At 43.2% G+C, this 19,921-nt stretch overlaps 1 protein-coding gene across 2 annotated transcripts in view; it reads right to left on the reverse strand.

The window, feature by feature from the left end:
* The window catches only part of LOC120993695 (retinol dehydrogenase 7-like), a 115,519-nt gene that overhangs the window by 37,907 nt on the left and 57,691 nt on the right, over window positions 1–19,921 (reverse strand). Inside the window, exon 4 of one of the 2 annotated variants that reach the window (XM_040422170.1) lies at window positions 19,459–19,545. The exons of the other annotated variant lie outside the window; for it this stretch is intronic. Coding sequence (XP_040278104.1) covers window positions 19,459–19,545 — 87 coding nt within the window. The remainder of the gene's footprint in view (window positions 1–19,458; window positions 19,546–19,921) is intronic. 2 annotated transcript variants of the gene reach the window in all.

The following is a 19,921-nucleotide window of genomic DNA, read 5'->3' on the forward strand; positions in this document are numbered from 1 at the left end:
AGAGAGGCACCGATGGATGCATAGTGACAAACGTTTTTAGAAAACCTACATCAGTAAACTCATACTTACATGCTTCTTCGTCACATCCTCCACAGATGATTAACTCAATTCCGATTGGACAATACCTACTGGCTCTGAGAATCTGCTCGACGAAGGAAATTTTTGAGCAACAGGCTAAAGTATTAAAGGAGAGATTTACAAGTCGTGGATACAGCCAACGTGCAATTAAAAAGGCTTATAGGAGAGCAAAAACATGCTCCAGGCAGGACTTACCTTTCTCTGAAGCTCAAAAGAGTAAGGATAACAAGACACAATACATCACAGGATACCATGGAAGGTGAATAGAGATGAAAGATATTCTGAAAAAATCATGGCCGATCCTATTAACCGATCCCATCTTGACAAAATTCATAGCACCATATCCTATGATAACGGCCAGACGGTCAAAGAATTTGAGAGACCATCTTGTACGCAGCCTGTATGTAAAACAAAAACAACCTCTGTTCCCAGGACTGGGGAAACCGAAGTGGGGTTTTGTCCCATGTGGGAAATGTATAGCATGCCCAAATATGGAGAGGGCTACCTCTTTTGATGACACAACCAATACGAAAACCTTTAAAATAACACAATGCCTAACATGCACGAGTACGGCAGTCGTGTATTATGCCAAATGTTCTTGCCCAAAAATTTATGTGGGTTTAACCACAAGAGAACTGAAGGTGAGAGTGCGAGAACATGTCAGAGATATAATGGCAGCAACAGAGGAAGAAGATCTGTGTAATCTAAAACCAGTTGCAAGACATTTCAAGACATATCACGACTGCAATCCTGTGCATTTGAAGGTACGGGCAATTGATTGTGTCATGAAAAACATCAGGGGAGGTAATATTACTAAAAGATTGGGACAACTCGAGTGCAAGTGGATTTGGAAATTGAATACACTGCACCCGGGCGGTCTGAATGAATCTACTGGTTTCTCCACTTTCTTGTAGGCATTACGGCTTACATGGGTCTCCACACCCAAAAGGGGTTCAATTTATGTATTTTAACTTTGTTTTAATCACTTCTTCTCCCCTGATCTTCTAGGGTCATCACTGGGTGGACCTTGTGTCCCCGCCTTGCATTCCCCAATCCACATGTAATATGTGTATTGGGAAATGTGATGTGGTGACTGATATATGGACAGACTATGGAATGGAGTAACGGATTAATCTAGTACATTATTGGTTATACTCTGTGTCCCCACCTTGCATCTCCCGGTCTGCCTCTTCCGATGCACATTGGGGAATGTGATGTGGTGACCGACATCTAAATAGATGATGGAACAGAACAATTGATATATTTAATACATTACACACAGCACATGGGGCTGGTATGGTCTGACCAATAATTATGTGGTTGGAGGACCTTGCCCCAGGTTTTTCATCCCCTGTTCCCCTTTCCCCACTTTCATTCCCCTCCTCCCCACACCACCCCCCCTTGCCCTTCTTCCCCCCCCCCCCGTCTCCTTCCCTTTCCTTCCCTTTCCTCCCCCTTTCCCCCCCCTTCCCTTTCTCTCCCCCCCCCCCTTCCCTTTCTCTCCCCCCCCCCTTTTCCCTTTCCCCCTCCCGGTTCCCCTCCCCCTTCCCCCCCTCCCCCCCTCCTTTTCCTTGGTCTGTCACTGATAATTGGTGAGGGTGACATATCACAATACACTATATGAATTCGTATATATATCTGAGATGATATACTGATTATTATGCACTTGCACTTTTATAACAATCACTGGTTAACAGTGAAGGACCCATATATATATAGGTTATGATCTTTATTTATATATATGGGTTAAGCCCCCTTTATTTTATATATATTATTTTTTTTTTCACTGTTGATTTATGATTCATCATTTGTATTAATACCGTGGGTTACACATATAACATATTTTATGGATTTTTATATATCCTCAAATAGTTCATGCACTTTGCACTTTTCACCATCAATTTTTATTATTAGATTACTTATATTATAGATTTATAGTTTTGAATGTGATGGATGGGTCACGATCTTTATATGATAGATGTATATCTGCTATTATATTCATGAGGGATAAGATGCCCTATCCATCCATCTATTGGCACTTTTGTGGAATAATCTGGTGTGTAACGTGTGTATGTAATCTTTTATATATTCCTGTATATCTATATCAAGATAATCATTGTATATGTACTCCGATATATCTCTATTGCTCATGTATGTTTCTTCTGCCTTTCAAATGTACGTATATGCTAATATGATGGATCCGAATTATGTAGTAAGGTTGGATGACGCCACTGGGCTGCGACTTTGTTGTGCGCGTTCAAGTGACGTCATCCGGATCACGTGACCAGAAGCGGATCACATGTTTCCGGGTGGTCACGTGTTCCTTCAGATGCCAGCATCTAGGAAGTCCATCAGACTAATTCCGGCGCAGTCCGGTGATGCATGAACCGATGATTACTGGTATGTTGATTGGCTGACATTTATATTTAAACCATGTCCTCCAGTGATGACGCTACCCCCAGACGAAGGGGTTGGGGTTGGCGCCATCCTGGAGGAGACTCTGTATGGGTAATTGTCCTGTTTCCTACAATGTACGATTCCATGCATGTAATTTTTTGATTAATCATGGTTAAGGATAGGGACTCTGTCCACTGTATGTCTCCTCCAGCGATGTTGCTGCTTTTTTATCTCCTGCACTGTTTCTTTTAATCATGTATGTTGTTAAATTATAATGTGGTTTTGCAATAAAGAATTAATTAGTACCAGCGGTCTGGCATTTCTCTATGTAGGTTATACATATTTTCAGTTGTTTCACACTTGTTTGTTATGTATATAATTCCACATGTGTTAATTCATAGTTTTGATGCCTTCATAGTCATGAAAATAAAGAAAACTCTTTGAATGAGAAGGTGTGTCCAAACTTTTGGTCTGTACTGTACATGCATGCATATATGTGTATATAAGTGTGTGTCTGTGTATACATGTATCTATATATATATATATATAGATGAAAGTTCAGGGCAGCACTCCTTGTAGAAAATGTTGGGTGCCAGCGGTATCGACACTAGACCACAGTGTCAAACAACCAGAGGAATAAATACACCGCAGCACGTCCATAAGGTGAAAAATGTGGGATCCTTTATTCACCCAAGCAGCGACGTTTCGGTCCGCTTGCTGGGACCATTTTCCAGGCTTGAAAATGGTCCCAGCAAGCGGACCGAAACGTCGCTGCTTGGGTGAATAAAGGATCCCACATTTTTCACCTTATGGACGTGCTGCGGTGTATTTATTCCTCTATATATATATATATATATATATATATAAAAAATGTTACTACTGAAAAATGTACTTTACTGGGGCTCTGAAATAAACTGTAAATAACCGATCTCACCACTTCATCCCCTGAGCAAATAATTGAATGCTAGTAGAAAGGGGATTAAAAGGTTAATCAACAGGAGGCCAGTGGGGCGCTGCTCAACACCTAATGTCATTGTATTTAATTAATATAATAAAAAAAATGGCAGCATCTCTGTATAATAATAACAGTAATCTGCCATTTTCTTCACTGCCAGGTCTTTTTATAGCACGGTCATGGGAACCAATCACAGGCCGGTTCTCACAGAAATTAAGGTTAAATACCTTGTTAACCAATATGACATAATTGTTTTCACAAGCTGTCATCACCAATTAAGCTGGATTGCCTGAGAACCGGCCTGTGATTGGTTCCCATGACCGTGGGAACTAGAATGTAATTGGCTAAATATTCTGTATTGAGCGATCCAGAGCTATAAAAAGACCTGGCAGTGAAGAAAATGGCAGATTACTGTTATTAGGATACAGAGATGCTGCCATTTTTTTTATATTAATTAAATACAATGACATTAGGTGTTGAGCAGCGCCCCACTGGCCTCCTGTCGATTAACCTTTTAATCCCCTTTCTACTAGCATTCAATTATTTGCTATGGGGATGAAGTGGTGAGATCGGTTATTTACAGTTCTGTATGGTACTTTCTATGGTTCAGTTCAGAGCCTCTGTTTTTTTAATTATTTATAATTAAAAATCAAATTATTCATTTTTATTCATAAAAATACGAGGATTGTGTTTGCAGTGATCTACCAGCGCTGCACCGACTTTCCCCGTGTGTAGTGTGTGTCTGCCAGCCTTAGGATGTGCTGTCATTATTCCTCCTTATGATGTGCAGTGTGTGAGGCTGGTGGTCACAGGTCATGGCTCTGCCAGCTCTGCAGGGCACAGGATTCCTGCTGGAGACCCTTTCACTGCTGGTGCCCTGGAGCGCACGGCATCAGTGTGTACAGAGATGCTGTATAGCGCACGGGAACTAACTGACTGTAGTTCCATGCGCCATCTGGTGTTCACAAACCAACATTGCACCCTGAATTTTCTCGATGGCTATTTCCGCGATTCGGGTTTGCTAATTGAATTGGAAATCGCTTTGCGCTGCTGCGATTCTAAAGGGAGCGCTAGCGATGCTATATCTGTATGTCACCTCCTCTGATAGAGTATTTGATTGTCGCTATCATAGAGAAACGTAATATATTTGGGTCTACTCCATGTTGGAGTACAACATGTCTGGACAGTGGTTTGTAGCGTTTATGGTGGACATCACCGACGTGTTCCAGTGTTTTCTTTTTGAAGGCCCTGCATGTTTTACCAACATAGCTCTGCCCACAACCACATTGTGCCTTATACACCAGGCCTGCCTTATTGCAATTCGCGAATGAGCGAGCCGTGTATGTGTAATCCTGGTTACTGTTGGAAAAGGTGCTGCCCACCTCAATGAAAGAGCAGACCTTGCATCTTCCACATTTGTGGGTCCCAACCCTTTTGTCAATGAGCCAAGTATTTTGTACAGGAGGTGCTTCAAAGTGACTGTGCACCAGCTGGTCCCCAATGCTCCGGCCCCGTCTGAAAGTAATTGATGGACGTTCAGGGAGGAGGTCAGTAAGATCCGGGTCCGATTTTAGTAGTGACCAGTAGCGTCCTATTATTTCCCGAATCTGCTGGGACTCCGTATCATATGTTCCTATAATCCTGATGACTTCCTTCGACCCCCTCTGTTTCCCGTCAGAGTGGATAAGTGTGGATCTATCCACAGACTCTTCGTGATTCCACGCGTCATACAGGCATGCATCTGAGTAGCCCCTCTGTTTAAAGCGATGGAATAAAATGGAGGCCTGATTCCTAAATTCCGTCTGGTCTGAACAGTTTCTGCGTATTCGCAGAAACTGTCCCTTAGGGATACCCCGTTTCAGTGGTTTGGGGTGAAAGCTCTCCCATCTGAGCAGACTATTAGTTGATGTCTGCTTACGATACAGTGTTGTCATTAGGGTACCATTTACACTTCTGCTGATCTGCACATCCAGGAAGGTTATACTCTGATGCTGTAGTTTATACGTAAAGAACAAGCCAATATGATTTTTGTTTAAATCCTGCATAAAGCCTTTAAAATCATCTGACGAGCCTGACCAGAACAGCAAAATGTCGTCAATGAATCTCGACCAAAACATCACCAGCCCAGGAGCAAATTTGCATAAGTTGGGGCACATGGGCTCCCCATCGCTGTGCCCTAGCTGGTGGTAAAAGCGGTTATTAAATACAAAATAGTTGTGATTTAACGCAAATTCTAGCAACCGGATCACAAATTGATTATGATGCTTAAGATCAATGGATCGGGAGTCTAAGAAATATTTAACAGCCGCCAGGCCTTTATTGTGGGAAATTGACATATAGAGGGCCTCCACGTCAATGGAGGCCAACCATACCCCTGAGTCCACTGTTATGCCTTCAATGCGTTTCAAGAGGTCGGTTGTGTCGCGCAAATAAGATGGTAATGACGTGACAAAGGGACGTAATATCCTATCTATGTAGGTGCCCACATGTTCAGTGAGACTCCGTATTCCAGATACAATAGGTCGACCCTTGAGGGGGACAGTCCCTTTATGTATCTTTGGGAGGCAGTAGAACCTCGCCACCCTGGGATTTCACCCTGGGATTTGATGGTGCAAGGTAGTCACGCTCCTGTCGATCAGTCAGTCTCCCCTCAAGGGCCTCCTGTAGAATCTGGGATAGTCCTTGAGTATAACCTGGAGTTGGGTCGCATTTCAGTAGCTCATAGCTGGATCGGTCAGAGAGGAGGGACAGGCACATATCACTATATTGCTGGTTCGACATCATTCACCACCACATTACCCCCTTTATCTGATGGTTTAAGGATTACGTTTTTATTTATACTAAGATTGAGTAGTGTTTCCATCTCCATAGGTGTGTAATTTTTGTTAGTTCTGTTTAAGGTCGGTACAATATTGCCTATGTCTCGAGTGACTGATTTCAGAAATAAGTCTATGTGAGCCTCTCCTAATGTCTTAGGAGGCATTTTTGTGGTCTTGTTTTTGAGGTTGGTAAAAGGACCCTGGCCTTTAGGACGATCATTATCCTCAAGTAACTCCAATAAGGTGTCAAAGCCTGTCAGATCACTTGGTTCCAGCCCCAGCTCAGCGCTTCTTTTCTTGTCAGAAGCACAAAAGATCTTGCGCCATCTTAACTTCCTAACAAAAAGGTGGAGATCCTTTATCCACTCGAATGCCTTAAAGTGTCTGGTGGGTACAAAGGACAAACCCTTAGTTAATATCCCTTTTTCCCCATCTGATAACTCTACCTCGGACAGGTTGAGAATCACAGGTTGTGTTTCATATGTTTTCAGTATCTCTTGGCGGGTTGGGTCTGAGATTGGACTCGATCCCTCAATGTGTACGTATTATCCAAGAGTGTTGATTGGTAGTGTATGGCTGCAATGATTGACAGCCTGACATTGGTGACAATCTCATTTTAGTGTCATCCATGATGAGGAAGATTGTGTCCTATTCATGTTAATATTGATGCCTGTTAGGTTATTGAACTGTATATCCCCTGATGAGCCTAGGTCATTGGTATGGGCGAAATGCATAGGGACTATATATCTATACCAATAGTGCATTTGGCATCGTTATGAACGGCTGTGCTGTAAGAATGCACCATTGTGTGCGCTAAGCAGCCGCCTAGAATGTGTATCATAGAACATCTCTTTTTTCTTACTGTTACGACATATTGGACCTAGCACGTATTTATATGGTGCAACAATCTGTGAATATATCTTTATTATTTTCTGTACTTAGATCACGTCATCACCTAGGAGGCCGCGATTAGACCCAGCCCAATTATCATCGAACAGGGGCAAACTAGGGCGACACAGGAGGTTCCAGAACACGGGATCGCCCTTATCGGGGCGGCTATTCCATTTTTTAGGCAGGAATAAATATCCTAGGGCCATACCTAGGGACAGGCCCAGTCAAGAAGTTATCATCCTGCCTATAATCAACTGTTTTTTAGGGATCTCATTGAGAAACGGAAATAATCTCTCCAGAGCACCAACCGCATGTCCATCTATAAAGTGTCGATTTTTGTTTTTGTTTTCTTTGTGTGTTTGTTATTATGGGAGTTTGTTATTTTATACGTATTATATAATAAAGACTATGTTTTAAGGCAGGTGGTACCCTGTGATTATACAATTTATACATACCATCACTGTTTATTCTCCCTCTGAAGGGACATTGTCTTAGGCTACTTTCACACTAGCGTTGTTTGAATCCGGCGTTCATTTCCGTCAACGGAACTGCCTGCCGGATCCGGAAAGATGTGTGAAAACTGATTACATTTGAATCCTGATCAGGATTTTAATCACAATGAAAAAATGCATTGGAAAAAACAGATCCGCCATTTATGGACTTTAACTTTTTTTTCACATTTTTCGGGTTTAACATGCAAAAGCCGGATCCGTTTTGACGGAACCCACGGTGCCGGATCCGGCGTTAATGCAAGTCAATGGGAAAAAGGCCTGATCCGGCGTTCAGTCAAAGTGTTTCGGATTTTTGGCCGGAGGTAAAAATACAACATGCTACGGTTTTCTGAAAAGCCTGATCAGTCAAAAAGACTGAACTGAAGACATCCTGATGCATCCTGAACGGATTACTCTCCATTCAGAATGCATTAGGATAAAACTGATCAGTTCTTTTCCGGATTTGAGCCCCTAGGACGGAACTCAGCGCCGGAAAAGAAAAACGCTAGTGTGAAAGTACCCTTAGCTGTGATTACTTAATTCAAATCTTATTAACATTATCTGTGAAAGCATCTCATAGTGGGACATGGCAGGCTTTTTAAGCACACAATTAGATACAAATAAATGGCTATCGGAGGACAATGAAATATTCTCCGAAAAGGAATTAGCAGGCACCAACATCGTTACTCCATCCATTAAAACCACCTTTAAGGACTTATATGACATCCACAAGGAATACTATAGGTCGTGGTGGGAGATTCAATCTCTCGATAACTATATTAGGAATTCCATCATACCAAAGGGCTTACGTATATTTCTTAAACCTGCACAACGTGTGTGCACTCCGGAATTGTTGATTAAGTGGGAGGGAGAGGTCATTGAAAGCTCTCTACTCCTTATGTGCTTACTTCTAGATCAGGAAAAAGTGAACTTGGAGATGTCCACAAATCACTCAATAATCAGGTAGAGATAGCATTAAAATTCGAGGAACATCCGGACTTCTCAAAAAAGAATCTGAGTTGCAATTGAATATAGAAAGGTTTAAATCCAACCTTGTAGAGCGAAAACATCGCCAATTTATTAAAGACCTGTCTGATTTCAGAAATAAAACCGCTTACATTGTAACGCAATCTACTGAAAAGACCTCGGCCAGTGAGGGATCCGCCTCTGAGGCCAAGAGTTCTGATCTAGACTACCATCAGTCACAGCAATACCAACACTCAGGTCGTAGATTCAACTGGAGGGGTAGAGGCCGAGGTAAAGGGAGGAATTATTATTATTATAACTCCAGACCTCAGTCAAAGGGATATCAATTCACGAACCAAAAATCTGGGACATCATGGGGCATACAGGCCCCTCCCCCATTAGCTCAAAGAACAGAGGCAGTAGCCAGATTGGAGCAAACAGAGGGAGCAACATCAACTCCGCATGGAGCAACTTCATTTGATGTCTCCTCATCATCAGTTGCTGTCAATGTCCCTTTTTAGGCCAACCTCCCCCAAATACGTACACATTGAGGGATCGAGTCCAATCTCAGACCCAACCCGCCAAGAGATACTGAAAACATATGAAACACAACCTGTGATTCTCAACCTGTCCGAGGTAGAGTTATCAGATGGGGAAAAAGGGATATTAACTAAGGGTTTGTCCTTTGTACCCACCAGACACTTTAAGGCATTCGAGTGGATAAAGGATCTCCACCTTTTTGTTAGGAAGTTAAGATGGCGCAAGATCTTTTGTGCTTCTGACAAGAAAAGAAGCGCTGAGCTGGGGCTGGAACCAAGTGATCTGACAGGCTTTGACACCTTATTGGAGTTACTTGAGGATAATGATCGTCCTAAAGGCCAGGGTCCGTTTACCAACCTCAAAAACAAGAGCACCAAAATGCCTCCTAGGAGATTAGGAGAGGCTCACATAGACTTATTTCTGAAATCAGTCACTCGAGACATAGGCAATATTGTACTGACCTTAAACAGAACTAACAAAAATTACACACCTATGGAGATGGAAACACTACTCAATCTTAGTATAAATAAAAACGTAATCCTTAAACCATCAGATAAAGGGGGTAATGTGGTGGTGAATGATGTCGAACCAGCAATATAGTGATATGTGCCTGTCCCTCCTCTCTGACCGATCCAGCTATGAGCTACTGAAATGCGACCCAAATCCAGGTTATACTCAAGGACTATCCCAGATTCTACAGGAGGCCCTTGAGGACAGACTGATTGATCGACAGGAGCGTGACTACCTTGGACCATCAAATCCCAGGGTGGCGAGGTTCTACTGCCTCCCAAAGATACATAAAGGGACTGTCCCCCTCAAGGGTCGACCTATTGTATCTGGGATAGGGAGTCTCACTGAACATGTGGGCACCTACATAGATAGGATATTATGTCCCTTTGTCACGTCATTACCATCTTATTTGCGTGACACAACCGACCTCTTGAAACGCATTGAGGGCATAACAGTGGACTCAGGGGTATGGTTGGCCTCCATTGACGTGGAGGCCCTCTATACGTCAATTCCCCACAATAAAGGCCTGGCGGCTGTTAAATATTTCTTAGACTCCCGATCCATTGATCTTAAGCATCATAATCAATTTGTGATCCGGTTGCTAGAATTTGCGTTAAATCACAACTATTTTGTATTTAATAACCGCTTCTACCACCAGCTCAGGGGCACAGCGATGGAGAGCCCATGTGCCCCAACTTATGAAAATTTGCTCCTGGGCTGGTGGGAGGACACAGTTGTCTTCACCGAGGACATGCAGAAGTGGACCAGACATATAATGTTTTGGTCGAGATTCATCGACGACATTTTGCTGTTCTGGTCAGGCTCGTCAGATGATTTTAAAGGTATTATGCAGGATTTAAACAAAAATCATATTGGCTTGTTCTTTACGTATGAACTACAGCATCAGAGTATAACCTTCCTGGATGTGCAGATCAGCAGAAGTGTAAATGGTACCCTAATGACAACACTGTATCGTAAGCAGGCATCAACTAATAGTCTGCTCAGATGGGAGAGCTTTCACCCCAAACCACTGAAACGGGGTATCCCTAAGGGACAGTTTCTGCGAATACGCAGAAACTGTTCAGACCAGACGGAATTTAGGAATCAGGCCTCCATTTTATTCCATCGCTTTAAACAGAGGGGCTACTCAGATGCATGCCTGTATGACGCGTGGAATCAAGCAGAGTCTGTGGATAGATCCACACTTATCCACTCTGACGGGAAACAGAGGGGGTCGAAGGAAGTCATCAGGATCATAGGAACATATGATACGGAGTCCCAGCAGATTCGGAAAATAATAGGACACTACTGGTCACTACTAAAATCGGACCCGGATCTTACTGACCTCCTCCCTGAACGTCCATCAATTACTTTCAGACGGGGCCGGAGCATTGGGGACCAGCTTGTGCACAGTCACTTTGAAGCACCTCCTGTACAAAATACTTGGCTCATGGACAGAAGGGTTGGGACCCACAAATGTGGAAGATGCAAGGTCTGCTCTTTAATTGAGGTGGGCAGCACCTTTTCCAACAGTAACCAGGATTACACATACACGGCTCGCTCATTCGCGAATTGCAATACGGCAGGCCTGGTGTATAAGGTACAATGTGGTTGTGGGCAGAGCTATGTTGGTAAAACATGCAGGGCCTTCAAAAAGAGAATACTGGATCACGTCGGAGATGTCCGCCATAAACGCGACAAACCGCTGTCCAGACATGTTGTACTCCAACATGGAGTAGACCCAAATATATTACGTTTCTCTATGATAGAGACAATCAAATACTCTATCAGAGGAGGTGACTTAGATACCATCTTGAAACAAAAGGAGTCCAGATGGATTCATAGGTTAAATACAATGTCACCATTGGGACTGAATGAGAACATTGACTTCTCTTGCTTTTTATAGTCTGCCATGGATTATCGATATAAGAGTAGGGGTATATTAAAGCAGAGGGTTGATTGAAATGAGGGGAGGGTATGTAGCCATCTCCAATACCCTGCTATTCCACCTTCTCTTATAAGGAAAAAGTTGAACGTTAAAATAAATAAAACAAAATTAAGAAAATAAATTAATATAGCATAAAAAACTAAAAAGAAACATATACACGTGATTGATAGAAATGTGTAGGACGTTTAATATAAAACTGTACGGTCAGACATAGACATGGGGATTAAAATGCCCCTATCCAGTATAGACTATAGGGTTGTCTGCCTAAGGGGGGGGGGGGGGGGGCACATATAAAGAGGGGATCTACCTAATCATCTTGCTACCACCCGGCTGAGATGTAGACTAAGACTGATGCAATCATGTGACCTCTCTTAGGGCTCTAGGATCACTGCTTTATTTACATCTGTCCACCTTGTGAAACTAGGAGTCATTTAAATAGATATACTCATATTGACTGGCAGATATTTGCATAATTTGGATGCGATCAGGTGGTTCTGAAGATGGTGCCATCGCCCTCTAAATAACGGGCAGTGTAATGATTACTAATATACCTGTCTGTAAGGTGCCTCTTGGATGGAGGCTTGGCTGTGACACGGGAGGTAGGTGTGACCAGATGCCCTCACGTGATCAGCGGCACGGATTAAGGATACGGTGATACGCTACTGGGCGGCGCGATGACGAAACAAGGGAGGAGGTATCGGGATACTCCTCTCTGTACGCATTCGCCGTCATGTGATCAATGATGGCGACACGTTGGTGCGCAGTCAATAGGCAACGCGATGACGTAATGGGGGAAGAGGTGGTGGAACACTCCTCCCTATGCTCGGGCCCAGTGAGGAACGAGCGGCATATGGGCTCCGCCCCCAACTCTAGCTGGGCGGGCTATTTAAACCAGAACAAGCCAGCAGCCGGGGACCTCACATTGGATCCACTGGGGCACCGGCGCTGGTACGTTCTGGGAAGCACAAACCACCTGAGCGAGTAAGGTTAGCAATACAGGTAGATGCGATGGCTAAGATATATACTCTTTATTATATCTCCTTATAGACCACCACTGGCCAAGCCGGAAGATGGTGGGCTGCGGCATCATTACATGGACGCATGCAACCACCCCCATGTAGTCACCCTGGGCACGCAAGTACCATAATTACTAACCATGTTATAGTGCATATGAACAAACTAGTGTGACCACTGCTGTATATGACCGGCAGGCACTTTATCAGTATATAAATGGATATGGTGCAGTGTGTATATTTCTGTGTCCATAAAGGGAGTATATCTATCCCCTAAATCTGTATAGGGTTGTGACCCTGTCTATTGTTGTTTTTTCTGACTGTATTATCCAAGAGTGTTGGCTGCAATGATTGACAGCCTGACACTGGTGACAATCTCATTTTAGTGTCATCCATGATGAGGAAGATTGTGTCCTATTCATGTTAATATTGATGCCTGTTAGGTTATTGAACTGTATATCCCCTGATGAGCCCAGGTCATTGGTATGGGCGAAACGCGTAGGGACTATATATCTATACCAATAGTGCATTTGGCATTGTTATGAACGGCTGTGCTGTAAGAATGCACCATTGTGTGCGCTAAGCAGCCGCCTAGAATGTGTATCATAGAACATCTCTTTTTTCTTACTCTTACGACATATTGGACCTAGCACGTATTTATATGGTGCAACAATCTGTGAATATATCTTTATTATTTTCTGTACTTAGATCAGGTCATCACCTAGGAGGCCGCGATTAGACTCAGCCCAATTATCATCGAACAGGGGCAAACTAGGGCGACACAGGAGGTTCCTGAACACGGGATCGGCCTTATCGGGGCGGCTATTCCATTTTTTATGCAGGAATAAATATCCTAGGGCCATACCTAGGGACAGGCCTAGTCAAGAAGTTATCATCCTGCCTATAATCAAGTGTTCTTTAGGGATCTCATTGAGAAACGGGAATAATCTCTTCAGAGCACCAACCGCATGTCCATCTATAAAGTGTTGATTTTTGTTTTTCTTTTCTTTGTGTGTTTGTTATTATGGGATTTTTTTTTTTTTATACGTATTATATAATAAAGGCTATGTTTTAAGGCAGGTGGTACCCTGTGATTATATATTTTTATTGATGACAATCTCTTTAAAACAAAAACCTTCTTTAACCACTTACCGTCACACTAACGCCGAAAGGCGTCATCTCTGCGGCGCTCCCAGGTCACACTAACGCCGATTGGCGTCATCTCGCGTGAGCCGAGATTTCCTGTGAACGCGCGCACACAGGCGCGCGCGCTCACAGGAACGGAAGGTAAGAGAGTTGATCTCCAGCCTGCCAGCGGCGATCGTTCGCTGGCAGGCTGGAGATGTGATTTTTTTAACCCCTAACAGGTATATTAGACGCTGTTATGATTACAGCGTCTAATATACCTGCTACCTGGTCCTCTGGTGGTCCCCTTTGTTTGGATCGACCACCAGAGGACACAGGTAGCTCAGTAATATGTTGCACCAAGCACCACTACACTACACCCCCCGTCACTTATTAACCCCTTATTAGCCCCTGATCACCCCTGATCACCCCATATAGACTCCCTGATCACCCCCCTGTCATTGATTACCCCCCAGTCATTGATCACGCCCCTGTAAGGCTTCATTCAGACGTCTGCATGATTTTTACGGATCCACTGATAGATGGATCGGATCCGCAAAACGCATCCGGACGTCTGAATGGAGCCTTACAGGGGCGTGATCAATGACTGTGGTGATCACCCCATATAGACTCCCTCATCACCCCCCTGTCATTCATCACCCCCCTGTAAAGCTCCATTTAGACGTCCGCATGATTTTTACGGATCCACTGATAGATGGATCGGATCCGCAAAACGCACACGGACGTCTGAATGGAGCCTTACAGGGGCGTGATCAATGACTGTGGTGATCACCCCATATAGACTCCCTGATCACCCCCCTGTCATTGATTACCCCCCTGTCATTGATCACCCCCCTGTAAACCTCCATTCAGACGTCCGCATGATTTTTACGGATCACTGATAGATGGATCGGATCCGCAAAACGCACACGGACGTCTGAATGGAGCCTTACAGGGGCGTGATCAATGACTGTGGTGATCACCCCATATAGGCTCCCTGATCACCCCCCTGTCATTGATTACCCCCCTGTCATTGATCACACCCCTGTAAAGCTCCATTCAGATGTCCGCATGATTTTTACGGATCCACTGATAGATGGATCGGATCCGCAAAACGCACACGGACGTCTGAATGGAGCCTTACAGGGGCGTGATCAATGACTGTGGTGATCACCCCATATAGACTCCCTCATCACCCCCCTGTCATTGATCACACCCCTGTAAAGCTCCATTCAGACGTCCGCATGATTTTTACGGATCCACTGATAGATGGATCGGATCCGCAAAACGCACACGGACGTCTGAATGGAGCCTTACAGGGGCGTGATCACCCCATATAGACTCCCTGATCACCCCCCTGTCATTGATTACCCCCCTGTCATTGATCACCCCCCTGTAAAGCTCCATTCAGACGTCCGCATGATTTTTACAGATCCACTGATAGATGGATCGGATCCGCAAAACGCATACGGACGTCTGAATGGAGCCTTACAGGGGCGTGATCAATGACTGTGGTGATCACCTCATATAGACTCCCTCATCACCCCCCTGTCATTGATCACACCCCTGTAAAGCTCCATTCAGACGTCCGCATGATTTTTACGGATCCACTGATAGATGGATCGGATCCGCAAAACACATACAGGCGTCTCCCTGGAGCCTTCCAGGGGGGGTGATCACCCCATATAGACTCCCTGATCACCCCCCTGTCATTGATCACCGCCCCTGTCATTGATCACCCCCCCCCTGTCAGGCTGCATTCAGATGTCCGTATGATTTTTACGGATCCACGGATACATGGATCGGATCCGCAAAACACATACGGACATCTGAATGGAGCCTTATAGGGGGGTGATCAATGACAGGGGGTGATCACCCCATATAGACTCTCTGATCACCCCCCTGTCATTGATCACCCCCCCTGTCATTGATCACCCCCCCCTGTCATTGATCACCCCCCCTGTCATTGATCACCCCCCTGTCATTGATCACCCCCCTGTCATTGATCACCCCTCTGTAAGGCTCCATTCAGACATTTTTTTGGCCCAAGTTAGCGGAAATTATTTATTTTTTCTTACAAAGTCTCATATTCCACTAACTTGTGTCAAAAAATAAAATCTCACATGAACTCACCATACCCCTCACGGAATCCAAATGCGTAAAATTTTTTAGACATTTATATTCCAGACTTCTTCTCACGCTTTAGGGCCCCTAGAATGCCAGGGCAGTATAAATACCCCACATGTGACCCCATTTCGGAAAGAAGACACCCCCAGGTATTCCGTGAGGGGCATATTGAGTCCATGAAAGATTGAAATTTTTGTCCCAAGTTAGCGGAAAGGGAGACTTTGTGAGAAAAAAATAAAAAATATCAATTTCCGCTAACTTGTGCCAAAAAAAAAAAATTCGATGAACTCGCCATGCCCCTCATTGAATACCTTGGGGTGTCTTCTTTCCAAAATGGGGTCACATGTGGGGTATTTATACTGCCCTGGCATTCTAGGGGCCCCAAAGCGTGAGAAGAAGTCTGGTATCTAAATGTCTAAAAATGCCCTCCTAAAAGGAATTTGGGCACCTTTGCGCATCTAGGCTGCAAAAAAAGTGTCACACATCTGGTATCGCCGTACTCAGGAGAAGTTGGGGAATGTGTTTTGGGGTGTCATTTTACATATACCCATGCTGGGTGAGATAAATATCTTGGTCAAATGCCAACTTTGTATAAAAAAATGGGAAAAGTTGTCTTTTGCCAAGATATTTCTCTCACCCAGCATGGGTATATGTAAAATGACACCCAAAACACATTCCCCAACTTCTCCTGAATACGGCGATACCACATGTGTGACACTTTTTTGCAGCCTAGGTGGGCAAAGGGGCCCATATTCCAAAGAGCACCTTTCGGATTTCACAGGTCATTTACCTACTTACCACACTTTAGGGCCCCTGGAAAATGCCAGGGCAGTATAACTACCCCACAAGTGACCCCATTTTGGAAAGGAGACACCCCAAGGTATTCCATGAGGGGCATGGCGAGTTCCTAGAATTTTATATTTTTGTCACAAGTTAGTGGAAAATGATGATTTTTTTTTTTTTCTTACAAAGTCTCATATTCCACTAACTTGTGACAAAAAAATAAAAACTTCCATGAACTCACTATGCCCATCAGCGAATACCTTGGGGTGTCTTCTTTCCAAAATGGGGTCACTTGTGGGGTAGTTATACTGCCCTGGTATTCTAGGGGCCAAATGTGTGGTAAGGAGTTTGAAATCAAATTCTGTAAAAAATGACCAGTGAAATCCGAAAGGTGCTCTTTGGAATATGGGCCCCTTTGCCCACCTAGGCTGCAAAAAAGTGTCACACATGTGGTATCTCCGTATTCAGGAGAAGTTGGGGAATGTGTTTTGGGGTGTCATTTTACATATACCCATGCTGGGTGAGAGAAATATCTTGGCAAAAGACAACTTTTCCCATTTTTTTATACAAAGTTGGCATTTGAAAAAAAAAAAATCATCATTTTCCGCTAACTTGTGACAAAAAAGTAAAAAGTTCTATGAACTCACTATGCCCATCAGCGAATACCTTAGGGTGTCTACTTTCCGAAATGGGGTCATTTGTGGGGTGTTTGTACTGTCTGGGCATTGTAGAACCTCAGGAAACATGACAGGTGCTCAGAAAGTCAGAGCTGCTTCAAAAAAGCGGAAATTCACATTTTGTACCATAGTTTGTAAACGCTATAACTTTTACCCAAACCATTTTTTTTTTACCCAAACATTTTTTTTTTATCAAAGACATGTAGAACAATAAATTTAGAGCAAAATTTATATATGGATGTCGTTTTTTTTGCAAAATTTTACAACTGAAAGTGAAAAATGTCATTTTGCAAAAAAATCGTTAAATTTCGATTAATAACAAAAAAGTAAAATGTCAGCAGCAATGAAATACCACCAAATGAAAGCTCTATTAGTGAGAAGAAAAGGAGGTTAAAATTCATTTGGGTGGTAAGTTGCATGACCGAGCAATAAACCGCTAAAGTTGTGGAGTGCCGATTTGTAAAAAAGGGCCTGGTCTTTAGGGGGGTATAAACCTGTGGTCCTTAAGTGGTTAAAGAGACCGATGTAAACGCATATATTGCAACTACCAGTTGCCATTATGGCCCCTGGCTAAAAAATATAATAAAAAGAACAATTCAAGAGACTTTATCGCAATTGTACGGACATCAGTGACCATAAAATACAAAGTCAGGTCATTCATGAGCGGTTTGTAGAAAAAGTATATCTAGAAAAGGGATTTGACCATCTGTTGTAAAAATAAGAGGAAAGTGGAAGATTGGGGGGAAAAAAAGGCGAACAAAAAGTAAAGGATATATGTTTCACCTTTCTTACCAATATAATATGAGTGCGGGTTTTATGAAAAAAGGCCATTATGAAAAATTGGGTGGTTTTAAAAAATGACCCAATTTTGGGAGAGGTTATTCTGGATCAACTAGAGATCATATATAAAAAAGCCTAAAACCTGCGCCAGCATCTGGTGCATAGTTTTATTCCAACCGAAAACGTTAAAAGGAAAGGGAACAAATTCACATGGTGCGGCTTTTGCCTCCCGTGTAAAAACAGGGTCAAAGGAAATAGAATCAGAAGTGTACAAGCAATTCACTCAAATAAAAAAGATTGGATTTTAAAATAAAGGGGGAAATTACGTGTGAATGTACAGGGGTGGTCTATCTATTGGTGTGCCCTTGTGGCCTCCAATATGTGGGGAGAACTACGAGAAAATTAAAAACAAGAATTCAGGAGCATATCCGCAACATTAAAAAGGGCTTGGAGACACATAGCGTTTCTTTGCATTTTAAAAAAGTCCATCAAAAAAATCTGAGTGGACTGAAGTTCACCGGAATTAATTTAGTTAAATCCCACTGGCGTGGAGGAGATCCCATTGCGAAAATCAATCGCTGTGAGGTGGAATAGATCTATAAATTAGAGACATTATAGCCACAGGGACTAAATGTGGAGTTTGATCTAAAGCCCTGTTTGATGTGATTGAACTGCTACAAATCTTTACTGGCTTTAAGTTGCGACCCCTTAAAATGTGAGAGTGGGGAAAGTGCAGGTGCAGTTTTTGTTGTACCTATCATGTGAACAGCACCCAGTGGATAGAAAGTATTTGGTGCGTTATTTAATGTTGAGAGGATTAGCTTGTAGGTGAGGCGGGTGCGGTCCCTGGTCTCTGGAGTATAGCATGCAAACAGATCTCCGTGAGTGAACAAGAGAGGGAGGGATATCTAACTCTTGTGAATAAAAGATGTAATTTTCTACTGGTCAGAGTGAACATGTGATCGGAGTAGTGGTAAATGGGAGTTTGTAGCTTTGAACGAGATAACAATAAATTTTTCACTTTTTAGAACTTTGATGGATAAATTATGCGTATTGAGTGTGAATTTATAAATATGAAATGAATTATTTTTAGAGAAATTGTTTTTATATGGATACTGGATGGGGGGAGATGGGGATATGGTTTTGAAGATCTAAAAAGACAGCCCCTAAAGAAGGTGGAGTATTCGCCCCTGACGAAGCGTAAGCGAAACCCGGTTCGGGCAGGAATACGAGGGTGATTCTATTGTTGATAAGCTTTTAACTTTATCACGTTTGTGAGTATAAATAAAACCCTTTATATGCGACTCTGTCGATGGTGCTTCACTATCTATGCGCCTTTCTGATACTTCACAGAGTAACAGAGGGACACTGTCTCGTGTGAAGATTGATGTTCCTTTTCCTGGCTCTGCAACATACCTATGACCTGAACATAGGAGGAATCCTTCCTGAAAATTGAGAAGCAGAGCGGTCCTACACAACGTATATAGAAGCAGGGAGTGACTGGAGCCTGAGGATGTTTGGGGACTGATTTGCTGCCATGTGAGACAGTGATAGACAACAAATCACAGTAGTATTTATAGGGTTAGAAAAGTATCAATATAATGTATTACAGAGAAAAAAGACTTTTCATATAAAGCATAACTTTTACATGTGAGACAGTGATAGAGAGCATCGTGAGTCTGAGCCAGAGACAACGTATCATGTCAAGAGCATAACAGTCCATAAGAAAGTTCATCATTTTATTGAGGACTGGTTGCCCTGTGGATGGTTGGTAGGTAATTCCTAAGAAAGATAGCAGTCACCAGAACCCTTAGAGAACCA

The sequence above is a fragment of the Bufo bufo genome, chromosome 3 (genome assembly GCF_905171765.1).
Source record: "Bufo bufo chromosome 3, aBufBuf1.1, whole genome shotgun sequence".
NCBI classification, from domain to species: Eukaryota; Metazoa; Chordata; class Amphibia; order Anura; family Bufonidae; genus Bufo; species Bufo bufo.